This window comes from Dermacentor albipictus, unplaced genomic scaffold (genome assembly GCF_038994185.2).
Source record: "Dermacentor albipictus isolate Rhodes 1998 colony unplaced genomic scaffold, USDA_Dalb.pri_finalv2 scaffold_18, whole genome shotgun sequence".
Classification (NCBI taxonomy): Eukaryota; Metazoa; Arthropoda; class Arachnida; order Ixodida; family Ixodidae; genus Dermacentor; species Dermacentor albipictus.
In genome coordinates, this window is record NW_027225572.1 from 3,668,153 (window position 1) to 3,695,251 (window position 27,099).

Consider the following 27,099-nt stretch of genomic DNA (forward strand, 5'->3'; position numbering starts at 1 on the left):
AATGGAAGCACAGAGGCCGGCGATCGGGTGTGCGCCGAACATCCGACGTGACGTTCGTCTGTCGCCGATGTAATGGACCGGTTGCTCCGGATGATGGGCTACTGGAGCGGCATGAGCAAAGGCCAGCGGCGTGTACACAGCTTCGCAGTGTACTTTATATCAGGGTGCGAAAAGCATTTGCAAGCACACACTTAAACACTTGGGCACGAAAAACACTTGAACAAGTCTAAGGCCGGCTTTGCGCCTCGAATGGACCGTGGCCACTCGATTGGCTGTCTTGAAGTGTCCTCACTCACCCACGCATGGCGGAGCCCCTAAGGTACGCCGAACGACCGTGACGTCAGAAGCGTGACAGGCTCGTTGGCGGCGAGCTCGGCTAGTTCCGGGCCCCGAGTCCTCAGCACTGCTGGCGGCCACGCGAGTTGGAGCCGCGCTGCGTCAGGCTGGACTGCTCTGGTCTTCCTCAAGCCCTGGCGTACAGAGGTAGCAGGGGGACATGTATGACTAGAGGTTTTCTAGCGCAAGAGTAGGAAGACCACAAACAACCGAGGAGTACATAAACAGGGTTTCCACTAATCTGAAAAAGTTTGATCCGTCCATCCGTCCGGCTCACGTGCAGGCGGCCCTACAGCCAGAGCGCGCGAGATCTCAACGTGCGCATTGCTTCTAGTTTCACGAGTGGCGAAAGATTTTCACAGGATACCAGGTAATCTTTCCGCTCTGCATCCAACAGTTTGACGTCCGAATCATTTAGTTTTCGAGTACCCTTTATTTCTTCTAGAGCTTTTCTATATTCTTATTCAATTACTTTGCTGTACTAATGTTCGATAATTTTGCTAAACAAACTCTGTGCGGGTTCATGCACCATTTATTGTCTGAACGTGTAGCTTAATTACCGTACATGGCAGAGGTTAACTGTCGTTGCCTGGTCTTGCTTTTTTATCTTCGTTTTGTTTTTTTTTGCACTTTCTATTGCAATTACCGCCTTGTACGCCTACTCTGGAGTGCGATGATATTCGTGTAAAATTTACTACCCTGTTGCCATGCGTACTTTTTCATGATTTTAGCTTCCATTTCAATTGTACTTTTCGTATTGACGGTGTTGATCTTCCGTGGTATTACGTTATGCGAATAAAGCTTTTGTTACGTTGACGCCTTTATTGTCTTATTGCATAACGTTTGTATTACGTTGATCCAAGCATAGGTTTTTCTTTAACCAATGCGTTCCTGGAGGCCTGTGAGGTATCCAAAAATAAATATATTTTCTTGCAATTAATGAAAGAAACGTGCCATAAGGAGACATGCGAATGAGAGCCACGTGGATTTTAGTCTTCGGCGTAATTACCATTTCTAATATAATTATGATAATGCCTCCTTGGGTGGTGACGTTATATACTGTTAAACAATAAACACCTGCATAAATTATTAATTCGGGTTTAGCGAAGGATTTCTAACAACCTGGAGCCTTGAAACTGCAGCTACCAGCAAGCAATCGAACGCAAACGCACCTAGCAGAAGAGAGGGATTGTCTTTATTCAGCAATGGAAGCATTCTTCAAGATTGCTGCGCGTTAGCTTTAACATTCATACTGTGTTTGCACCTTCAGTGACACTTTACCTTGAACATTTTCATTTGAACTGGCACACATATTCCTGCGAGTTAGGTTCGTTGGTTCGCCAACAAAGCCAGCACTACATCATCATCATCATCAGCCTGGTTACGCCCACTGCAGGGCAAAGACCTCTCTCATATTTCTCCAACAACCCTGGTCATGTACTAATTGTGGCCATGCCGTCCCTGCAAACTTCTTAATCTCATCCGCCCACCTAACTTCCTGCCGCCCCCTGCTACGCTTCCCTTCCTTTGGAATCGAGTCCGTAACCCTTAATGACCATCGGTTATCTTCCTTCCTAATTACATGTCCTGCCCATGCCCATTTCTTTTTCTTGATTTCAACTAAGATGTCATTAGCTCGTGTTTGTTCCCTCACCGAATCTGCTCTTTTCTTATCCCTTAACGTTACACCTATCATTCTTCTTTCCATGGCTCGTTGCGTTGTCCTCAGTTTGAGTAGAACCCTTTTCGTAAGCATCCAGGTTTCTGCCCCGTAGGTGAGTACTGGTAAGACACAGCTATCATACACATTTCTCTTGAGGGATAATGGCAACCTGCTGTTCACGATCTGAGAATGCCAGCCAAATGCACCCCAGCCCATTCTTATTCTTCTGATTATTTCCGTCTCATGATCCGGATCCGCAGTCACTACCTGCCCTAAGTAGATGTATTCCCTTACGACTTCCAGTGCCTCGTTGCCTATTGTAAATTGCTGTTCTCTTCCGAGACTGGTAAACATTACTTTAGTTTTCTGCAGATTAATTTTTAGACCCACTCTTCTACTTTGCCTCTCCAGGTCAGTGAGCATGCATTGCAGTTGGTCCCCTGAGTTACTAAGCAAGGCAATATCATCAGCGAATCGCAAATAACTGAGGTATTCTCCATTATCTTTTATCCCCATTTCTTCCCAATCCAGGTATCTGAATACCTCCTGTAAACACGCTGTGAATAGCATTGGAGAGATCGTATCTCCCTGTCTGACGCCTTTCTTTGTTGGGATTTTGTTGCTTTCTTTGTGGAGGACTACGGTGGCTGTGGAGCAGCTATAGATATCTTTCAGTATTTTTACACACGGCTCGTCTACACCATGATTCCGTAATGCCTTCATGACTGCTGAGGTTTCTACAGAATTAAATGCTTTCTTGTAATCAATGAAAGCTATATATAAGGGTTGGTTATATTCCGCACATTTCTCTATCACCTGATTGGTAGTGTGAATATGATCTATTGTTGAATAGCCTTTACGGAATCCTGCCGGGTCCTTAGCTTGACAGAAGTCTAAGGTGTTCCTGATTTTATGTGCGATTACCTTAGTAAATTGTTTGTAGGCAACGGACAGTAAGCTGATCGGTCTATAATTGTTCAACTTTTTGGCGTCCCCTTTCTTATGGATTAGAATTATGTTAGCGTTTCTCCAAGATTCTGGTACCCTCTAGGTCATGAGGCATTGCGTATACAGGGTGGCCAGTTTCTCTAGAACAATCTGCCCACCATCCTTCAACAAATCTGCTGTTACCTGATCCTCCCCAGCTGCCTTCCCCCTTTGCATATCTCCCACGGCTTTCTTTACTTCTTCCGGCGTTACTTGTGGGATTTCGAATTCCTCCAGACTATTTTCTCTTCCATTACCGTCGTGGGTTCCACTGGTACTGTATAAATCTCTATAGAACTCCTCAGCCACTTGAACTATCTCATCCATATTAGTAATGATATTGCCGGCTTTATCTCTCAAGGCATACATCTCATTCTTGCCAATTCCTAGTTTCTTCTTCACTGTTTTTAGGCTTCCTCAGTTCCTGAGAGCATGTTCAATTCTATCCATATTATACTTCCTTATGTCAGCTGTCTTACGCTTGTTGATTAACTTCGAAAGTTCTGCCAGTTATATTCTAGCTGTAGCGTTAGAGGCTTTCATACATTGGCGTTTCTTGATCAGATCTTTCGTCTCCTGCGATAGTTTACTGGCATCCTGCCTAACGGAGTTACCACCGACTTCCATTGCACACTCCTTATTGATGCCCACAAGATTGTCGTTCATTGCTTCAACACTAAGTTCCTCTTCCTGAGTTAAAGCTGAATACCTGTTCTGTAGCTTGATCTGGAATTCCTCTATTTTCCCTCTTACCGCTAACTCATTGATCGGCTTCTTATGTACCAGTTTCTTCCGTTCCCTTCTCAGGTCTAGGCTAATTCGAGTTCTTACCATCCTGTGGTCACTGCAGCGCACCCTGCCGAGCACGTCCACATCCTGTATGATGCCAGGGTTAGCGCAGAGTATGTAGTCTATTTCATTTCTAGGCTCGCCGTTCGTGCTCCTCCACGTCCACTTTCGGCTATCCCGCTTGCGGAAGAAGGTATTCATTACCCTCATATTATTCTGTTCCGCAAACTCTACTAATAACTCTCCCCTGGTATTCCTAGTGCCTATGCCATATTCCCCCACTGCCTTGTCTCCAGCCTGCTTCTTGCCTACCTTGGCATTAAAGTCGCCCATTAGTATAGTGTATTTAGTTTTCACTCTACCCATCGTCGATTTCATGTCTTCATAGAAGCTTTCGACTTCCTGGTCATCATGACTAGATGTAGGGGCGTAGACCTGTACAATCTTCATTTTGTACCTCTTATTAAGTTTCACAACAATACCTGCCACCCTCTCGTTAATGCTATAGAATCCCTGTATGTTACCAGCTATATTCTTATTAATCAGAAATCCGACGCCTAGTTCTCTCCGCTAAGCCCCGGTAGCACAGGACGTGCCCGCTCTTTAGCACTGTATATGCTTCTTTTGGCCTCCTAACTTCAATGAGCCCTATTATATCCCATTTACTGCCCTCTAATTCATCCAATAGCACTGCTAGACTCGCGTCACTAGATAACGTTCTAGCGTTAAACGTTGCCAGGGTCATATTCCAATGGCGGCCTGCCTATAGAAATACTAGTAAATGTCGATTACAAGAGCTAGCTGCCGACTGCTGATACTTTCCAGCTGTCTCTTGACGAAATCTTGCACAGATATACTACTCTATACATACCCACGTGAATGCAGCTGGAGTGTGCAGAAAAAAAAGTTAATATGCTCGAGAATAAATTTATTTTGAATGAATGAATGAATGGTTTATTTCATCATCAGTTCAGCATACATATCCAGTGGTACAGCGGGAAGGGGTGGCGAAAAGGCAACTGAATGCCTGACAATGCGCCAATCCCTGCCCAGACCACCAGCCCAGCCACCAGCACGCGGTTTGCGCCTTCTACACCTTCAGTCATCATTTCTCATTAGAAAGGGAGCACATGGCAGCGCAATAGCATTTCTTTCACGCCTAATCTAAGCCGTAGCAACTGTATCGGAGCGCCTGAAAACCTCTTGACGCATGAGTAGCCCTTGTGTGCTCTGGGGTTACGCCCACTGTCGACATGAGAAGTAACATACTCATTAAACTTTTAGGCCAAATTGTTTCCAGCATAAATGACACCTATATGGTATGTGTGATTTTGCAGAGCCCATGAATATGTTTAATCTATTTCAGGTACCCCCTTGATTGTTAATTCCATTAAATAGGCTGAGCTGATACCAGTTTTCCGCTTTGCTTATTACGGCGTGTAATTTATTGCGAAGCTCTTTAGATGCTCCATATTCTACGGGATGACGACTAAGCAGAAATTTCTGCTATGGCTTGTTCTTCGTGTGAATCGACTTAACAGACTGTTCTAGTTGAGCGTCCTTACGGACCGCTCCGCTTCGAGTTGCCCCGCTAAGCCACAGTGGAGCGGCGGGCGATTTTCGCGCTTTAGCTGTGCGTTTAGCGCAGCGGAGCGGGCCCTTCGTGCTTGCAGCGTCCTCGTACCAAATACGGCATAGTGAAAAAAAAATAACTTTGTCAATTTTACAAAGCGAAAAAGAAATATATAACTTACTTATTCATAAAACAAGTACACACTAAAAATTTTAACACCCTTAAGGGTATAAACGACTTGTTCCATGGGTGTATTACTACACCCCAAGCAAAGGGGTTGTAAATTAACACCCCATAAAAGAAAGAGTGTTAATATGACGTCACCTTGCTTATGGTTGTAAAACAAACACCCTTCCTATATGAGTGTAACACCGACACCCCCCTTTCAATATGGGTGTAGCATGGACAACACCCTTCCAAAAGGGGGTTATCCCTGCAAGTATTTTAGCGTTCACTATAGCCATGTAGTTAATGGACAGACTGGATGTTGTGAATGCTGCCTAGCCTTAGCCATGGTACTACCTTGTTCAGTATGAGCCAGATTGTCTGAGGCGTCGTCATATTGCGCTTCTGGTCTGTCACGTGGTAGCGTATATAACGTGCGACCCTCTCAGGCAAAAAAGTTAAGTTCCATGATGACAGCAATGCACACACCCATGCTTTTTGTCATCTTCCTCTGCAGTGATAGTACACTACCGGCAGGATGCAGAGCGCAATAACAAAGCGCGCTGCACTAAGGACACGGGATCTCCCGCACCTTGGTGCACCAGTACTTATCACCCCATGGAACCAGCACACAACCAAAAGTATGATGTTACATGCATTTCTAAAATAATTAAAAACCTCCACTTTTCTTGGTGAAAAATTTTCGCAGCAACACCAGCTCGACCAGGAGGGAAACCCATCACAGCTCGTTGTTGTAGCTCATATTGAATGCAATAGAGCGCACGCAATGCATGGATTGGCAACGGTAACCAGTGCAGTATTACAGAAGCATACGTGTGCCTGTCAAGAAGTTTTCTGCCATTTTAAGCATATTTTATACCTCTATTCATCAAAGTTGTCATTTATCTCCACGGGATGCTTCTACTAGTACCTTCACATATATAATGACTTAAAGGTAGCACTGAAAGCCAAAGAACAAAGTGCAACAAAGCGCTTCCATTTAGAATAATGTTTGAGCATTTACAAACAAAACTGCATGTGTAGCTGTGCATGCTTTTTAATATATAGTATATAATCATGCACTATTTCCTGAAATTTATGTATGCTCCATTTACTGTTAGTGACCTGCTTATACCCAATAATTTCGTTTATTTTTCACCATGTGCTTGCACTGACTATCTCACAGGCATTGCAAGTTAGGCTATCCGAATAACAATCAGCCAATCTAAAGTTACCTAATTGAACAAAATCATTGTAAAACTTGTGACTAAATGTCATAAGAAAAGTATTTATTATTTCATAAGGAGAAATAGTTACATATTAGTGTTTGCACATTTTAAAAGTAACAAGGAAGATTAGGAGTAAAACCATACAAATACACAGATAAGCACCGAATAATGGCACAGACTTGTTCAAATAAATTTTAAGCAGAACAGCTTTTTAAATGACCTCACGACGAACTATCACATGTTTTCATTCGAAAGGCACTGCATCTTATCATAAAGTACGAAAATAACCGGCCACATAAGAGAGAACAAGCCTGAGTGTGTCTATGCGAATAAACGGATGGAAAGTTGGGCGAGTTTGTACAGTAACATGATCTTGGATTGTAGTGCGAAGTGAAACGGAGACAGACTAAAAGCAAACAGGACGAGCGCTAACTCAACTACATTTCTATTGAACTGCAGAGTATATATATATATATATATATATATATATATATATATATATATATATATATATATATATATATATATATATATATGTGTGTGTGTGTGATTGCAAAAAACCGTAGCATCAGAACATGACACGGTATGAAGACATCAGTTAAACATATCAGGAAGTAGGGAAGTCAAAAAGGAAACATCAAAAGACACTACTTCAGATTAACACAAGTGTTGTGAAGATACTGAAATTCGCATTCTAACAGACAAAGATGCATGGCTAACGCAAGTTTCTCCTAGTCTTTTAATGTGGAATGCCACGATTATTTCTCGTGTGGTTTGGCATTTGTGTCTTCAAACAAAGGTTTACAACCGCAATTGAAATAATGTGACGCTAAATGTGAAGCATTGGGGTTGTTAAGTGAATGTTTGTGTTCTTTTAGACTAATAATACTGCACCTGCCGCTCAGTCCAATGTAAGTCTTCCTGCACTTGAGAGGAATCTGATAAACTATACCAGTGTTACAAGGCCCAAAAGGGGACACATGTCTAACGCCGCAATCATCTTTTCTTTTTTGCCACCCTGTTGAAGTTTCCACTTTATCATAGGGCACTTGATTCACAACTTGCGGGGGCCCGAGAAAACTTTATCTAATGGCCACGTTCCCTAAACCATGGAATAACCTATGTACATAGGTTATTCATGGTTCATCAAAGTTGTCATTTATTTCCACGGGATGCTTCTACTAGTACCTTCACATATATAATGACTTAAAGGTAGCACTGAAAGCCAAAGAACAAAGTGCAACAAAGCGCTTCCATTTAGAATAATGTTTGAGCATTTACAAACAAAACTGCATGTGTAGCAGTTTTGTTTGTTTTTGTAGCAGTTTGTAGCAGTTTCATATTGTGTGGACATGACTAGCTTACTCAGCTCTTAAGTCTGCCATTACTAAGTCATGTCCACACAATATGAAACAAAGTTTTTCACAACAAATAGATTGGCTCGAGAAGGCTAGTTATCCTGTGCATTTATTATCAGTAACCTGTGAAAAGCTTTTAAAATGGGTAAGAAGCACCACTAAGAAACAAGAAAAACAGAAAAAACGTTTGCTGTGGTGCCCTATGCACATAGATTATCCCATGCTTTATGGAATGTGACCAATAGATATGACGTAGATAGAGTTTTCTCGGCCCCCGCAAGTTGTCTATCATGTGCCCTATGATAAATAGAAAACTTGAACAGGGTGGCAAAAAAAGATGATTGCGGCGTTAGACATATGTCCCCGTTTGCGCCTTGTAACACTTGTATAGTTTATCAGATTCCTCTCAAGTGCGTGAAGACTTACATAGGAAAGAGTGGCAGGTGCATTAATATTAGACTAAAAGAACACAAACATTCACTTACCAACCCTAATGCTTCACATCTAGCGTCACATTGTTTCAATTGCGGTTCTAAACCTTTGTTTGAAGACACAAAAAATCTTTCAAGACACAAATGCCAAAGCACACGGGAAATAATCGAGGCATTCTACATTAAAAGATTAGGAGGGACTTGCATTAGCCATGCATCTGTTTCTCTGTTAGAATGCAAATTTCAGTTTCTTCACAACACGTGTGTTAATCTGAAGTAGTGTCAGTTTGTTGTGTCCTTTTTTGTCTTCCCTACTTCCTGATATGTTTAACTGATGCCTTCATACCTTATCATGTTCTTATGCTGCGGTTTTTTGCAATCACCTAAATATATCTTCGTTTCAATAAAATTTCATTGCGAGTTAGCGCTCTTCCTCTCTGCTTCTAGTCTGTGTCCGTGTCACTTCGCGCTACAACCCAAGAACATATGTGAACAAAACATGGCTAGTAATAAGTAGTGAGCACTGCACAAAAGTTGAACATGAAAACTACTAATAGTAAAGACATATACTTCGCTCAGCTGAACTGCAAAATATTGCAAATATCACAAAGACAGCATAAAAACTGGGCAAGACAGAGCACTGGATGTTAGCTATAGTTGCAATATGCACACCAAATCTAGACATAAAAAGTCAAAACTAAACTTCCGAAAACGGTCATCTCTCCAAGAGACCACTGATGAACAAAAAGTATACTTTTTTATAATTGCATCTCATAGATTACTGATCTAATTAAACTTGAGGCACCTGACCCCTTCTGTCTCACAAATGCCCTGTTCTCATTACCTATGCATGATTACCAGCCTTGGTGAATGAATGACTTGCACTAATGTTTTGAAGAAACACCGGTAAAAATGCTGCCTGTTCTCAACTTTCTGTTGTGACAACACACTTGTGTGCAGTTGTGGACGCAGTTGCCTATAGGGCTCAAACACCATGTTTTGGCTGCACAGGTACCGTCTACCGAACACCTGGTCCAAGATAGCTTGCATCTCGGAGTGTGCAGCCACACTGGTAGCACAGCATTCTTTTTTCGCCTAACCAGTTGATGAAGCCTCAGCAGCTGCAATCACGTGCGACTGCTCGTAAAGGTGCCATGAGGTCAGACAGCAAACACAGATACCACGTAGCAAAACTTTCAGAATGCATTGTGGGAGTCGAGGTGTGTAATTTGTGCTTTAGTTCGGCAGCACTGCCACAGTCACAACTGTTCATTGCAGCTCCTAAATTTCAACCACATGAACAAAATAAATTAGGACAATTCCTTCAGTATGGTGGCAGATGCCAAGCTGCAGGCTTTCTAGAACCATGCGTTATCATCAGGCAGTGCTAGTACAGCCCGTAGCACATCTTTGAAGCTCTCCAGAAAAGTACACTGATTACATTGTACACAGAGCATCTGGTGTCCTTTTACCTATAGAGGCATGGTAGCCCCTAGAACACATTTGTGACAGGCATGCTGGACAAGGAAATGCTCCCCTGAAATTAAAGTGCCATTTGGTACTTCAGTGCCTGTGGTGTCCTTTACATCTAACTGAATATTGAATACTTAGTAGTAATATGAAGACGATAAAAAAGCCATCAGCCATCAACTGTGCGGCAAATCTGGGTGCAAGCTATACTCTTATCAAATATACTTGAAGCCATTGCGACCAATGTGCTCCCAAGATGTATGAGGCATTAGCCATTGCAAAGCTGTAAGGACACGACAATCCTAGGATGATAATATTCTTGAGGCTTTTTTCCTCACTTTCAAGCTTTTGAAACGTGTATACTGTAGTTATGAAAACAAAAATGCTACAACTGGCGTGTGGTAAGTTTTGCGTCTTATTTCCTAGCAGCTCATTGAAACTAGCCACAACGACAAATTCAAATGCTGTTACCTCATCAGACATTCAAATTTCTTAAACACTAACAAAACCTGATAGACATTACAGTGAGCATCACTTAAATATATTACACTACCTTGTGCCAGGTAAAAATGTTAGACACATCAAAGATGTTCAGATTCTATGGCCAACCGTGAAAAGTAAATAAAAAATCACTAAGCTTTCTTAAAGGGGTTCAGAAGCTTTACAACTGGCAGTCTTGGTGATGGACACGCTGATAGATGAGCAGCCATTCCACTGAGACGAGAATGTTGAGGGCTTCGCGTGGAAGTCTGCGAGACACTGAAGAGTAGTTCTTGATCCACATGAAGGAGGTTGCTTGCACACAGGTCTGGGCCACCATACTGAATGCATGGTGTTACCGGAACGTTTCCTCCCTGGATTGTGGTAAAAAAGCATGGTTAAGCTTTGACGATATTTAATCTGCAAAAAAAAGAGGTAAGACGTGCAGACAGGACACAAGAGTAGAGAAGTGGACAGCAGGAACGCGAAAAACACGAAAAATTTCATGAAATTTTTTGATGCATAAAATTTTTGTACTATATGTCATTCATTATGCGGGTTCATAACCGCAACATATTTCATATATAAGCAGGTAGAATTACCAACTTGGTCAGTTTGTACAAGCTCGTTTGAGGCAAGAAATCGAGTTTCACGACAACCTCAACATTCTTGATTGAAAAAGGAACACCTCAGATGACATGCAGTCCTGAGTGGGAATTGCACGGTTGAAGAAAAACAAATTAAAACTGGCGCACCGATCCTGCAAAAATAATAAGCACCTGCTACTGCAAAAAGATAATTAATTGATAGGTTTTAATAGCAAAAGAGCATCTTTGGTCAAAGAGCGCCAAGTGTATACTGCAAAAGATAAACTTAGCGCATCTTTACAAAGCAAATATATAAAGATGACTGACGCCTCTCTGCACAACATTAGCTTCGCTCTAGCATGAAGTCATTTTAATGCATGCACACGTACATACACACGCTACACCCATGTGTAACAGCTGCAGAATTAAAATTGGGCAGCAACGAAGCCGCTACCTTTAAAACCTTGATCCCGAGCTGTACTAGTGACTAGAGGTAGTACCAGTATCGCCAATGACGAGTCACACTCATTCTTCTCGATGTTATGCTGATCTGACTGTCAAAGATGAGTTGCGGTCGGCATTGAGAGAAAGCTGCTCTCAAGAGCAGTTTTAATTTTTGTGTAATTCTAACCAGAGACGAATGAAGCAGTATATTTTTACAATGACAACACAGAAAAAGCGGATACATAAAAAATTGAAAATTTGGCACATTCTTCCGGAATTAACTTGGGGGTTAAAGGATAATGTGGCCATTCAGAAACTAGAACAACTTTTGACATGTTTGCTACCAGTAAATGCTGGAAAATATGTTGGCAGTGAGTAGTTTTCTCCAACAATGCAAAAGGGATTCTTAATAACTAAAGAAATACACGGGAAGATACCCTGAAGCATATTTTTTAATGTAATGCAGAATGACTCAACTTCTGTTACTATATAAACTCCACTCGATTGACCTGCATTTCTGAACTAGTTCAGGAGGTGCTGCATTTCACTACTTGCGCCACAAGTTCAACATGACAGCAACTGCACGTTGTGATTTGTTTCACTTAGTGCAGGCTGTGTAGAGGGCGAGTTCACAGCATTCCCTCACTTGGCAGAAAGGTTGTGCATGTTTACGCAGCAGGTGTGGCACCGCTTCTGCACGAGTGAGGTGCATAAATCAGTTTCATACAGTAATTACTAGAGGGAACTCTGACGCTAGTGTCTACTGGAGATGAAACAAGAATGGTTGTACCAGCATGGGAATTATGGGAAGTACATGGATTTGCCTAAGCTTCGTCTGTTTGGCTTCAAACGGCTTTGCGACTTTGTAAACTAATCATTTTAAACAATATACTGTGTAATAAATTAAAATCATTAAAATCGTCCGACGACAGGATTCGAACACAGCAACTCTAGAACAGATGTCTGATATTGAAACCATTAAGCCACGGAGGCACGTAATGACAAATCAGTGCAACGCCCTGATGAATTTATCGCGGCCATACCAGTACTTTGAGACGCTTGTCACGTTTCGATTTGGCCACCTGGAAAAGCTCAATCGTTGCAATTAATAGCAATTATGCGTGTTGGCGGCGTCTTCTGCACATCGAAAAGTAGACTGCGCTGATATTTACAATAAGATTTATATAGCGTATAATATACAAAGCCACAAGAACGTCTGAATTCACAAGCACGAAGATCAGACAAGTCCATGTGCTTCCCATCATTCTTATGGTGGTACAACGACTGCAGCGCCAGAGTTCCCTCTAGAAGTTAGTGTAAGAAACTCTATGGCAGAAATAACCGAAGTGCCTGACATTTTGTTCTGGAGTAATAAACTAACTTTCGCTGTCCCATAAATCTTACGGTCATTAATTCCAAGTTTTTGTGCAGTCCCATGTCAAGTAGGCAATTGTGGTATTTTGCATAAACATTTCCAAGCCAACAGTGATGAACGTTTACTCTGGTAAATGGGTTATGATCGAGTGGCACAGACTACTGAAACAATCTCAGCAATCTTTGGAAGGCTGGTGAAGTAATTTTCTTATTAGCAACTTTTAAACAGCATTCGAGCCTATGACACATGCACCTCAGATATGCAGATAAGATTTCCTTGACTCAGCAAGAAGCGATGCTTCATGTGCCACGAGGCTACATCAATCGCACCGATATTGGTGCTCTCTGAAAACAATGCCAATGCAGATGACCCAAATGTTTTTCAGGGGCAACAGTTATGCCTGAAATCATGTTAAAGTTTTTTTAAACACATTACCAGACCATGTTAGAAGTGCTTCTTCAAATTATCGTATTTATTAGACTAGTCATATCTCTGTACACAAAAGCTACAAATTAGGTCCCATTCATGCTATATAATCATTTTAACAAAAACTTCACTTAGCAATACACATGCTGTGATAAGATTTCTTTGTGAGACCACATTGAGATGCTGTACAATGTGAATTCACCATTTTTAAAATGAAGCTCCTGTTCTGCCAAACGAGAAGAAAGAGAACTGAGAGTCCTGATTTTTCTTAATCACAGATGGAAGAAGCCAGAGAAGGCACATGGAAATTTATTTGTCATTTTCTATTGAAATGTAGAAATGATAAAGGGAAATGCGAATGGTAAAGAAAAAACCAGCCACGGGTGGAGAACGAACCTACAACCTTTGCATTAGGCATGCGATGCACTAAACATTGTGTTACTAAGGCAGCGTTCAACCATCCACAATGGTCCCTCAGATTGTCGACGCTGGGACGCGGCCGTAGTGCCACAGTGGTTAGTACATCACATGCCTAATATGAACGTTATGGGTTCGTTCCCCACCCACAGCTGGACGTCTTTCATCCACTTTCATTTCCCTTGATTTTATCATTTCTATACTTCATCAAAAAAACTTAAAACATGTTCCTGTATGCTTTCCTCGGCCTCATTATCTGCTGGCTTCTTCCAGTTGTTACTTCCAACACTTATACATATTCTCATCTGATAATAAACAGCTTCTGCATGATGCTGGAATGCAATATAAAACTTTATCGCAGGGCCGTGTTACGTAGAAAGCCTTACATTACCCAGGGAAGGTGTATTAATGTCAATCTTAAAAAAATATAAATTCCCACTCTAGATAGCGCTGCTGTGTGCAACAGGGTTTAAAGAAAACAACGTGTTCAGAAATAAAGCACCACGAGGAAGTGTGAAAACTAGATGAAAATTTGTGCATTTGCATGTTGAAAGTTTAGTAGAGCAACAAAGACATAATGAAGGAAATGCGAGGGTGGTTTATTTTGGAAAGACGAGGCAATATACTTAAAAGATGCATATGAGCTTTCATGCGCAGAAAAATTGTTTATGTAGCATCTAAACTACGAACAGGCCTAGAACACACGGATACAAGTTGTCGAGCATGTAAATCTCATCGTGCCCATAAGTCAAACAAACGTGGTTCTTTTTCGTGATTCGCTACACATGGCTGGATCACACAACTTGGCCGCTTCTATATATGCCTTGTAAGTACCTGGTGGCCTGTGTGACTTGTGCAAGCTTTAAATTTGTACAAGTGCCATGTAGCTGGACAAAACCGAGGTAATTTTGTTTGCCATCTTTTTGAGAAAGTCAAACCTATTTTTGCATTTCGCCGAATTAGGTAATTAGTTATTAATGATTATCTAACTGCTCAAACATTATGTTCAAAGCAAAATCGTAAGTGAGAAAATTGTAGAGATTACTGCAAAATTCTCAATCCAGCTCTTTAAGCCCAATAGGTGCAATACAAATGTTTTTTTTTCTCTCGAGCTTGAAAGAAGCCCGTGAATACATGCAAGTACCGCGTAACTAACCGCTCGTGCACCTGAACACCTTTTGGCTCCTTCTTTCAGACTTGAAAAAAACACTTCTTGAGAAGAATATTCTGAAGCTGTTTATTTATTATTGACTATGTTTTAGGCAAAATGCATGAAACAACGTGACTGCCACCTCCATTTTCGGCGACATGAATTGACTCCATTTTCATGTCCAAACCCTCCTATACATGGTGCGTGTTTTGAGCTGGTTGTGTAATTTAGGGTGGTTTTGACTAATTAAAGCTTCGCACCCTAATAATGGAGTCGACAGCCTAAAAAGAAATCGATACATAAACGGTTGCTGTAAGTACTCCACACTCCTTTAACCTAGTGCAACGCGCTTGTGAGCCAAGTTCGTAGTTCTAAGCAGTATTTCTCATCCTGACTTGGTGTTATAGCTTAGTTACTATGGTGCCATGCTGCTCAGTCATGCTGGTCACAGCTTCAATCTAGGCCATGGCAGCTGCCCTCCAATGTGGGTAAAATGTAATAGCGCTTATGCACTTAGATTCACGTGCACATTAAAGAAGGCCAGATTGCCAGATGGTTGTGACTTTGGCATGTAAAACCCGAGAATTTAATTTTAAAATCTAAAGGTGCTTCATAGGGAGCAGGACATCATCTTGAGCTTTTACTGTACTGCCGTGGCACCAAGAACCTCGAACAAAATAAGACCGATTTCTTAGACAATGTCCATATCTTGCAAACATTTAGAAACACGTCTCTGCATGCACCTCTGTTGCTGTTACATTTAATACCCTATGCCAAGGCGGGTTAGGATGCTAGAACATCTTTCAAACTTGTTTGTTTTTTTACTGCTTTAAGGTTTTTGGTTATTTTGCACCTCTGTGTGTACCGAATGCACATTTCAGTGCATCAATTTCTTCAGAAAGTGCACTCCTCTTTATTTATTTGTGCATGCAAAAAGGGTTCAGAAGTATTGCTTTCTGAATATCTGTATAAGCGAAAACAATTCTATGTAGGCTACACGAAGCGAAAGCATTGTTTTTGTAAATATGTTACTTAGTTCATCAAAAAGAAAAAGGCCGTTGTCAGTAGCATGTTCCAAAGTGAAAATTGGCCCTTCTTGCTCTACGTCGTTTTCTGATGTTGATGGTCCATTCGGGGGCACTCAACTGACAGGCTGCAATTTGGCGATGCCGGGTGTGCTGTCACCAGGCCTAAGGTCGATCGACATCATCACCAAAAGTCGAGTACAAACTATATAAAAGAAATATCTCATGATTTTTCTATCAGTTTTGTGATCTTGTGTTTCTCACACACGGCCATCAGTGAAACATTGCGTCAATGGGATACTGAAAAAAGTTCTAGCATTTTCTGGCAGCCAAGCTGAATACACAATAAAGGGAGAAAATTAAAGAGCAAACACAGTTGTCACATTAGATTGATCACGTACAGCAGAAATGGAACTAGATCAGTGATTTTGTGTGCGTTGGCTTTGAATGCAAGAAACGCAAAAACAGGAATTGCAGCCACGCCACTTTGAATTTCCCTTGTTTGCCACACCTCAGAAGTTTGGCATCATCCGGTACGCGGGGATAGTAATCGCTTAAAAATAAGACGAACGAGTGTCGGCATAAATTAACAGGATACGTAACCGGGCAATATTAGCGCATAAAACGACTCATGTGGCGAAGTTACTGTCAAATACCCGATGACGTGCGCCCCTGGCAGATCAATTGGGCGAACAATTAAAAAAGGAATGCGAGTTTCACTTCTCTCACGGCTACTAAGCCAAGATACAATTTGAGTTTCCTACTAAACTATATTGGATATTTACGCTCCGAATAAAACGCTGGAAATTTTCTCACGTCACATTGCATACGTATAAAAGTGGGGAAATTGCTTTCATTTTATTCTGCCCAGGTGACACGTAGCTGCTACCACTCTCATGCAACAAAACATGAAAGTGGTACTCGCGGCACGGAAAACAAACACATACAGCCCCAACGTTACGCCCGTTGAAGTTAGAACTAAGCCCCATCAAGCCAGTTAGTTTTCTAGCCTTCACAACGCCATGAACACGACCAAACATCGAGCGAAACAACTGTCTGCTCTCTAATATTATTACCGCTTCCCATTTACATACATAACGTTGCCACGAGCAATATATTACGGCAACGTAAAACAATTTCCACACTGACTTAGCAGCCGCTGTGTGCGCTAAGTGCCGCAGTTCTCTTTTGCCGCTCGAAATTCACACAATGATGACGGGCACTGCATCTTTCACAGGAAATATTGCACGCTCTTCTCCGGAGCTCAATACGAGGGCGAAACAGATTTGCACGTACTTGAAATCGGCATGCCGAAAACCCGACGACGCTTTCGAGAAGGGGGCACATCGCCACTATAGCCCCTGCATCTACGCGCCACCGCCGCTCTCTTAAGTAGCGCCAACCTTTGTATGCGCCGCCTTTTCCCCTCACACCAAATCCGGTTCCGGCATTTCCGCTTCCGGTATTTCCGGTTCCGGCGTTTCCGCTTCCTGGAGTTGCGCTGCGAGAATTTCCGCTCCCATTGCAGACGATGGTGAGGCGCCCGTGCAAAGCAACCGGTGCAAATCTGAGTTGCTCGCACTAGCCATTCCACCAAGCGTCGTTCGCGTGCATCTACGCGCTTGTTTGCGTACACTGCGCCCACACGCTTTGCCTGTCGTCCTCTTTCGCTGACAAAGTGCGGAGAGCATCAGTTATGAAAGAAGCACGTATTGGTACATCCTGTATGAACTTTCTTTTTACTGCAAGGTGGAGGACAGTTGGCCTTTACGAACAGAATATATACAAAATGTAGGCATATGAAGTGTTGACAGAGTGGTACATGCAACGCACAGTATTTGTTCATACAATAGCAGTAGGCATAAGCCAATTTCACATTTACGTCACAAAGCTTGAATAACTCTGAAAGCATTCAGCAAATCAACGCTGCTCCACTTCACCAAACAAGTAGGTGTCTTTTCGACCAATAACTAAACTGACGTACATCAAAATTTGGACGCTTTGAGTAAAGTTGAGTAAGTAAGGCTAAACAAAGCCCCTCCATCCTCCCTTCTGCCGGCATAAAACTTCGGTGGCGCGTAGATGGAAGTGCTTTAGCGCTTAGGCCAGGGACGGATACAAGCGCGACAACAGAAGTATGACACACCTACCGCCCGAAATACTGCCGTGTTCGCCTCCTGAACACTCGCAATAAAAAAAAAATAGCCATCGTAATTTCACGTTGCAACACACAATTCGCCGTACACCTTTGCTCACGCCACAACACACGAACATAATTCGCCGTACACGCGAGCAGATGCTCGCGTCACAACACTAACACAATTCGCAGTGCGCATCTGCTCGCGTCATCCACACAATTCGCCGTACACCTTTGCACGTGTTACAACACGCGCACACGCACCAATTCACTGCACACCTCCGCTCATATCGCACAAGAAAAGCACCCTTGTTTTCACCATGTTACTGAATGCCCTCCACGCAAATTTGAACTTGTTATATTTCATAGCTTCACGTCATTGCAGTCCTTCACGTAGTGCACGCACTTGGGACGTTCGCTACGTTCGATCGTACGAGACAAGTTCAACCTCAGAATCAACAGCATAAACTCTATGCGTCTGCCGTACAAATTGGCGTTGCGAACTCCTTCACAAAAGTCCCTCCATACGTGCTGGCTGGAGGGGATGTATGCTCCAAAACAAGAAGAATTCAAAGGGGACAAGCTGTTGTATTCCGCTGAAGTAGTAGTTTGCGGCCGCTGTTTTCCAAATGCACGAAAAACGGGAGCGCTCTCCAAGCGCCCAGGCACTACATTCCACTGTACGTTGTCTCTCGTGGCACAACCCGTCGCAGGTTGACGCGAAGCAGCGAACACGATCAGATCGCCGATTACAATAGGCGGTGTGTATCGGATAGATAAGCCGAAATGATACGTGCCTGCGTGTAGCATCTTCGGCGCATGCTCGCCACTTGTGTGCCCTTTCCTGTACTGGGTATAAAACGAGCACAAATAAATGCTGGGGTGTCTTCGTTTGCTGAGAACTGGTCCGGACTGTTACTCTGTCGACACCACAAACGATACATGGTGTCAGAAGTCACGCCCATAGTGCTCGGGCACGGTAAAGCAGCATGGAACTTGTGAAGCCACCAGAGCCGCTACATTTCACCGGCGAAATCAGTAAGCAATGGAAGCTTTTCAAACAAAAGTTTGAACTTTTCTTGGTTGCCTCCGCGCCCGACAAGAAGCCTCGACCGGATGCCTCAAAGATTGCTTTGCTGCTAACCGTGGCAGGTGACGACGCACTGGAAATTTACAACTTCACCTTCGGGGACGATGAGAGCCGGGAAAGTTACGTACCTCTCATAGCCAAGTTCGACACCTACTGCGCAGAACAGCTGAATGAAGTGCACGAGCGCTACCTCTTTAGGCAACGCGTCCAAGCTCAAGGTGAGCCGGTTGAACAGTTTGTGAGAGAGCTCAGGAAGATGTCTCGTTCATGCAACTTTGGCACCATGGCAGAGTCGTTCATACGTGACCAAATAGTTTTTGGTACAAATGATGACAAAGTAAGGCAAAAGTTGCTGCAAGATAAGAAGTTGACCTTGGCTAAAGCGGAAGAAGTCTGCAAGGCTGCGGAAATGACTGCCGCGCAAAACGAAATCTGGTCTCGAGAACAGAGACAGATTGACGCTGTCAAACTACGGGAGCGTACGAAGCAGCAGCAGTGCGATGAACGACCTGCAATGTTCAAGTGCCGCAGGTGTGGACGTACGCACGGTCCGAGAAGCTGCCCTGCATTTGGCAAAGTGTGCAGAAAATGCCAAGGGCAGAATCATTTTGCTGTCCGTTGCAAGGTGAATAGACAAGTTAGGGAAGTGAGGAGCACCGAAAATAGCGAAGAGGAATTTGAAATCCTTGATGTATCTGTCAACAGCGTTGGAAGATCGTGTGACCGTGACTGGGTGGTCAGAGCGCAAGTTGCGGACACAATAGACTTCAAAGTTGACACAGGATCGCAAGCCAACCTCGTGCCATTATCTGCCTACAAAAAACTGCAGCTGAGGGTACCCTTGGCTAGAAGCAACTGTGTCCTACGATCTTACAACGGAGGAGTCATCAAGCATCTCGGAGTCATGACTACCACGGTGGCCGTCGGAAGCAAGACGGCAAAGATTAATTTCTTCATCGTGAAGAAGAACCGTCATGCCATACTTGGACTGCGAGCCAGCGAACTGCTTGGACTGTTCTCGCGCACCGTAGACGACATCGGAACAAGCAACAGCGAGGCAGTTGTCCAAGAGTTTCAACAACTTTTTTCTGGGACTGGATGTATCAAGCGCCCATACCGCATGGTTCTTCGAGAAGATGCGGTGCCAGTCGTCCAGACAGCCCGCCGTGTGCCCCTTTCCTTGAAAGAACCTCTGCGCGAAGAACTTGACCGCATGGTCAAAGCCGGCATTATAGCAAAGCAAGACCAGCCGACGGACTGGGTGAGTCCTCTAGTTATCGTCAGAAAAAAGGACGGAAAACTACGTTTATGCATGGACCCGAGGAAAATTAATGAGAATCTCAAGCGCGAGCACTATGAGATGCCGCGTCGAGAAGATATTGAATCGGAACTAGCTGGAGCACGTTTTTTTTTCGCGCCTTGACGCGAACTCGGGGTTTCACCAGATACCGCTGCATGATGAAACGTCAACAATTTGTACGTTCGCGACTCCCTTCGGTCGTTACCGCTTTCTGAGGCTACCCTTCGGTATAGCGTCCGCCCCAGAAGTGTTTCAAAAGGCTCTTAGCGAAATATTCGAAACACTGCCAGGAGTGCGAGTGTACGTTGATGACGTCATTGTGTGGGGTGCGACAAGAAAAGAGCACGATCAGAGGTTACGAGCGGTACTAGAAGCAGCACAGAAAGCTGGTCTAACGTTTAATGCAGACAAGTGCAGCATTGGCGTGCGCAAGATTTTTTTTCTTGGCGACGTTATTGCGGCAGACGGCATACGCCCAAATCCTACCCTGGTCAGTTCTCTGTTAAGTATGCCACCGCCGACTGACAAGCAAGCAGTGCAGCGCATGCTCGGTGTCGTAAACTATTTGTCGAAGTTCCTGCCATCAATTACGGACCGAACGAAACTGCTTCGCGACTTGATAAAGAAAGACCGTATCTTTGAGTGGACGGAAAACCACGCGAAAGAATGGAAAATGATTTGTGACAGTCTGAGCAAAGATCCTGTGCTGGCGATTTTCGATCCTAAACGGATTACGAAGATAACATCCGATGCTTCGCAAAATGGAATAGGCTCGGCTCTCTGGCAGCTTCATGAGGGTTCTTGGAAGCCCATCGCTTATGCCTCACGCGTCTTAACCGAAGCGCAACGTAGATATTCTAGGATAGAAAAAGAGGCTATGGCTGTTGTCTTCGGGTGCGAAAAGTTTCACCATTTTGCGTACGGACGTAACATTGTCCTCGAGACAGACCATCGACCCTTAATAGCTATCTCGGAGAAGCCGATTGGAGAAATGCCGCCCAGACTGCAGCGATTTTTTCTTCGCTTGCTTAGATACCACTACAAACTCCAATTCGTACCAGGTAAACGCTTGGTGGTCGCTGACATGCTGTCTCGAGCGTCCATCGAAAGCCCAGAAGCAAACATCGACGATGACGTGGAAGTTCACGCGGTAAGCGTTTTGTCATCACTTGTCAGCGAGGAAACATTGAAGCGCTTGGCAGAAGAAACTAGCAAGGACGACTACTTGAGTCAAGTCATTCATTGCTTGGAAAGCAGTCGTCCAGTCCCTGGGATACTAAAATCCTTCGGAAGTGAATTGGTTGTCTTGAGCGGTGTGTTGCTTAAGGGATGCAAGGTGGTGATACCGTCAAGCATGCGCCCTGAGCTACTTCGAAGAATTCACGAAGGCCACTTGGGAATAAATAAATGCAAATCACGAGCACGTAAGCTGCTGTTTTGGCCTGGTCTCAATGGTGACATTGAAGCACACATCAAGAGGTGTGCAGTCTGTCAGAAGTATGCATATCGGCAGCAAAGTGAACCGCTCATGGACCGCCCAGTGCCTGAACATGCATGGTACCGAGTAGGTGTTGATCTTTTTCAGTGGGCCGGAAAACCGTACCTGTGTGTTTTTGACGCGTTATCCAACTTTCCGGAGGTGGAACTTCTAAGCGATACAACGACGGCCACAGTTGTGCAAAAGCTCAGTGCAGTGTTTGCACGGTATGGAATACCTATTGAAGTGTGCACAGACAATGGTCCGCAGTTTGCGAGTCATGAGTTTTCACTGTTTGCCAAGAAGTACGATTTTAAACACATTAAGTCCAGCCCGCGGTTTCCTCGCTCGAATGGCCTCGCAGAAAAAGGCGTTCAAATAGTAAAGCGAATTTTAAAAAAGACGTCGGAGATGAACGATGATTTGTGGCTTGGATTACTCGCTTACAGGAGCAGTCCGCTAGAAGACGGTCAGTCACCTAGAGAGTTGCTTCAGGGCAGACGACTTCGCACAACTCTCCCAGACTTCAACGAAGCTCACAGGCAGTCGGTAAAGAAACATGAACAGTACCGAACCCCAAGACGCAGTCTGGCACCGCTACAAAAAGGCCAGGTCGTCAGAGTACGAGGAGACTCGTGGTCGCCGAAAGCAAAGATTCTTAATGCAACTGCCCAACCAAGGTCGTACCAGGTCGCCACCGAAGACGGCGTCGTCTTGCGACGCAACCGACAACATCTCATGGCTACGGCTGAGCCTTTCAGCATTGCGCCTAGTGATGACGACATACCAGACGACAGCCGCGAGAACGGGTCCCCGTGCCAGGTCCAATCAAACAACGAAAGTGCTCCCGCCATTACGCCACCGACACGAGAACCAAGAAGATCCCAGCGCGAAAGAAGACAACCACAGCGGTTGCGATATGACGACAATTTCGTGCAAGTTCCGTGAGCTCTACACCTTCTGAACTGCGTTCGCAAACTTTAATCGGTGATGGTGCTGTGTATTCTTTTGAACTCATTTGTTCGTTAAAACGTTAAAATTGTTTATTTTCCTTCCAAGAAAGGAAGATGTATCGGATAGATAAGCCGAAATGATACGTGCCTGCGTGTAGCATCTTCGGCGCATGCTCGCCACTTGTGTGCCCTTTCCTGTACTGGGTATAAAACGAGCACAAATAAATGCTGGGGTGTCTTCGTTTGCTGAGAACTGGTCCGGACTGTTACTCTGTCGACACCACAAACGATACACGGTGGTTCTTGGATGCAATCGCATTCACAGTTTCCACCGCAGCTGGTGCAATTAAAGCCTCTCTATCGACGCGAAGGTAAACAACGCTAAAAAACAGCGTCACTTCCACTCAGAACAGGAAGTTGAATCTACGTAAGTTCCGCTTCACGCCGGAAGCTAAGGGGGTGAGAGAAGAGGAGCGTGGAGGAGGAGGATAGGTTGGCGGTACTTAGCTTGGCCGGCGGTGGCGCGTAGATGCAGGGGCTTTAATCGCCACAGCACCCGTACCACGGTGGAAGATAGGCTAGGTGAAAGAACGGAGCGCTGTCAGCGCTCTGTGGTATTCTTCCATCGTGACCCGCACGACCGCTTCATTTGGACGTGAGGCACTTCTATCAAAACCCTTAACGTGCGACCTGTCTCACACCGATTGTGCGAACACGAGAAAACGGTGGATGCACGACGCCGTGCATCCACCGCTGAGCTGCGTGCGCGGACTTGCACAATAATAAAACCCTAGGAGCGAGGCGCGAAGAGATGGCGGCTCTCGTTGCGGAGACGAAGCGGAAAAGCACGAATGAATGTTGCCAACTGTTGGTTCCGCGTTATGCCGGCGGTGGCGGCTTTAGTTGCGTGTGTTGCGGCTGTCCAATATTTTTGTTTCTTTTCCGCAAACAGTATGGTTCTTTTGTTTGGAGACACAGTACAAGATGTAAAAACAGATCAGTTCTTTGCTTACATTTTTTACTGTGTCGCTTGGCATTAATTTTTTGTCCTTTTATGCGATTAAGTGGTCAATTATGGCACCCCCAGATTTGCGAGCGTGAGCCCCGCATGCTAATCTCAGAGGCCATAGGACAACGCGTTAGGAAAGGCCGTTCTTCTCGTTAACGTTTTATCATAGTTTCTTCAACTGAGATAGAGGCGTAGTGTCCAAGGTAAATATATCTGGTAGCGAAGCTTCCATAGGAGCCCATACGTTCAAAACATGGCGGTCCATCGTCGGTTCATGGGGCTTAGCGCCATCTGTATGTGGTGGGAACACTTCCGGAGGAAGAAAAAATAACGTGACGCCATGTCCGTTAAAAGCAGAAGTGACGTCAGTTTGTTCTCGAAGGCGCGAAATTTGTTTTGTTCTTCCTTTGGAGCTATATATTCAAATGCCCCGCCATTTGACTTGATGGGCGTTTCGACTTTCAGCGTGGAAAGCGTTGCAGGAACAGGCCAGCCGTATGGTTGTCGAAATCGCATCCCTGCAGAGAACATACTTTTTGTTGGAGGCCGACGAAAGCTTTAGGTGTAGAGTGCTGATCCTATTGTCGGATGCCAAGCCCGTCGGCCAGCAGTCGCACGAAAACAACTACACAATTATCTGGTCGTCGTAACTCACTACTTTTGACTGAACAGATTAAGAAGCAATGAAGCTACCCGCGTCACCAAATTCAGACAAATTTCGACACGAAATGCGAAAACACCCGTGTGCTTAGATTTAGGTGCACGTTAAAGAACCCCAGGTGGTCAAAATTTCCGGAGTCCTCCACTACGGCGTGCCTCATAATCAGAAAGTGGTTTTGGCACGTAAAACCCCATAATTTAAAAAAAAAAATTTCGACAAGCAAGAAAGCACAAATTGTGAGGGGGGCGTATTTGAACAGGTGATACCAGTGCGCCGGTGCGCCTTTCTGCCCATTTCAAGACGTGCATTGCATTGCGAGTGATAGTGGCGGCAACGCCCCCTGTAGCGATGGGAGCTGAAAAGAAATGCATTTATGAATAATAATAAAATGAAACGTATTTTCTTAACTCATCACGAAATATAAAATTGACTAGGAATTTTATTTTCGTTGAATGAATGTAACTGTGTCTCGTTTGAATTTAAAGAACGCGTTTTTCTTTCCCAATGTTTGTTCCCTCCAAACATAGTCGCGCTTCAATCGCTGCTCCCATGCTGAGGTCGCATGCTGAGGTCGCATGCTGAGGTCGGTGACAATCTGTACTGAACCGCTTTTCGCCCGAAGCTTCGCGACCTATTTGAATCGACCATGTAGTGTCCCTTTTCCCAGTGGCAGGGAGGGGGCGACCAAGACAGCATCGCTCAGCGGGGGGCGGGGAGTAGGTTGGTGATAGTTGTTGGGGGGCTAGTTGGTACATGTTTCCAGAAGAGGGTTGTAGCGTCGAAAAAGACAGCACATAGCAAGCGAGACGAGACAGGCACCTGTCCCGTCTCGCGTGCTATGTGTTGTCTTTTTCTGCGCTACAACCCTCTTCTGGAGTAGGTTGGTGTTGGTTGTTATCGCGAAATCGCGGGCTCTGCGATTTTTTTATTATGTAAACATTTCTACACTTACACGTCAAGAAAAACCATCCGTCTGTCAGTCCGTACCGCACGATAACTTTCAAAACAGAACCCGCAGCAGCGAGTGAATTGACCTTCGTGCTAGCTCTCGCTTCAACGCGACCGAAGCGGCGAGAACACAGCGCTCCCGCAGCTCTCAGCACTTTCCGCACTATGCGCTTCTCGCAGATAACTTTCGAGATAGGTGTACGCGCGCGTGTTTTCAAAGCGAAGTAAACGGTGAGAACGCAGCGCGTGAGGTTTTCAGCAGTGGGCCCACTCTGTCCGCATTGCAGTTCGCTTTCGAGATACGGTTCGCGCGGCCGTGTCACAAGCAGACGCCGCCGGAGAACGGTTGATAATGGTTCGACGCAGATGAGTGAAGCGCTAAAGAGCGATAACAGCTCAAAATGAACGGAACGTCATCAGCCCATCTGTAACCGCCACTTGCAGTACTTTGCTTGCTTCATTCACTTTGCGTCGCCGACCATAGTAGCTCGTGTCGCCGAAGCGCTGTCGCTTAGACTCGTCGCATCAAGGGTCATAACATTGATGACAACATCGGACTACGTGTAGATGAGCAAGTGTCACAATGCTTACGCATACTCAGACAACTCCCAGAGGAGTTTCTGTGTGATCTTTTTTTTATTGGAAATGTGCAGTCGATGGTTATCTAGAGCTGACAATGCATGTAAGAGGGTGCGAAGCTTTTCATGAGATTCTTGCCCAGCTCCCAAAGACCTGCTCGAGTTAAGACTTGTTGATAGCTGTAAGTAGTTTTTTTTATTTTCGCATGCCGTTCAACCGCCACGAATCCTACTGTGTTTACTTGGAGCAGTATTCACGTCCAAAAGGAAATGCAGCCGGTAATTGGGCTGCCTAAAGTTTGCGGCCCGGCGGCAGCTCCCCTCCCTCGCTTTCTTTGACAAGTTAGGAGGAGGGGCCTAGAGCAACATTACACTCCCTCCCCACAGTGACGTAGCCAGAAAATTTTTCGTGTGAGGGGGTTGGGGGGAAACGTGGCAATCGGCCGTGGAGGGGGAAGGAGCTGGGCCAGCGCCATAGTAGGAAAAATTTTACTGTTAGCGTTAAATGGGCCTGGCGTGCCCCCCTCCCCGCAATCAACGTAATCGAGCTATCAGAATGTTCATGACACGCATGTATGACATAACATGAATGACATGCCCGGAAGCTGACGTGGATGTCATGACATCATCATCAACCTATTTTGATGTCCATCGCAGGACGAAAGCTTCTCCAGAGATCTCTAATAACCCTGTTTTGTGCTGACTGGTTCCACGTGTCTTCAAATTTTGTAATTCCATCACTCCCACCTTATTCTCTGCCGTCCTCGACTGTGCTTCCCTTCCCTTTGCAGCCATTCTGCAACTCCAATAGATTAGCGGTTCTCTCCCTTACGCATTGCATGGTCTGCCCTGCACGACTTCTTTCTCTTAATGTCAACCAGAACATCAGCTATTCCCGTTCGCTCTTTAACCCACATCACTGTCTTCCCGTCTATTATCGTCACGCCTAACATTTTTCATTGCATCACTCGTTGCGCCGTCCTCAACGCATTCCCAAGCTTCTTTTGTAACCGCCAAGTTTCGGCCCCATATGTTAGTAAT

At 44.6% G+C, this 27,099-nt stretch overlaps 1 protein-coding gene across 1 annotated transcript; it reads left to right on the forward strand.

The window, feature by feature from the left end:
* Positions 1-18,944: 18,944 nt before the first annotated feature.
* On the forward strand, positions 18,945-23,100 carry LOC139052085 (uncharacterized). Its single transcript, XM_070529163.1, has 2 exons — positions 18,945-20,393; positions 22,359-23,100. The coding sequence occupies exons 1-2, from the start codon at positions 19,032-19,034 to the stop codon at positions 22,389-22,391; spliced, it is 1,395 nt and encodes a 464-aa protein (XP_070385264.1). The 5' UTR covers positions 18,945-19,031; the 3' UTR covers positions 22,392-23,100.
* Positions 23,101-27,099: the final 3,999 nt, after the last annotated feature.

Excerpts from the sequence above, each read along its gene's own strand:
- LOC139052085 (XM_070529163.1), top strand. The coding sequence starts at position 19,032 with ATGGAACTTGTGAAGCCACCAGAGCCGCTACATTTCACCGGCGAAATC. Across the intron at positions 20,394-22,358 it reads AAGACCAGCCGACGGACTGG|GAGCAGTCCGCTAGAAGACG; the intron begins GTGAGTCCTCTA and ends ACTCGCTTACAG.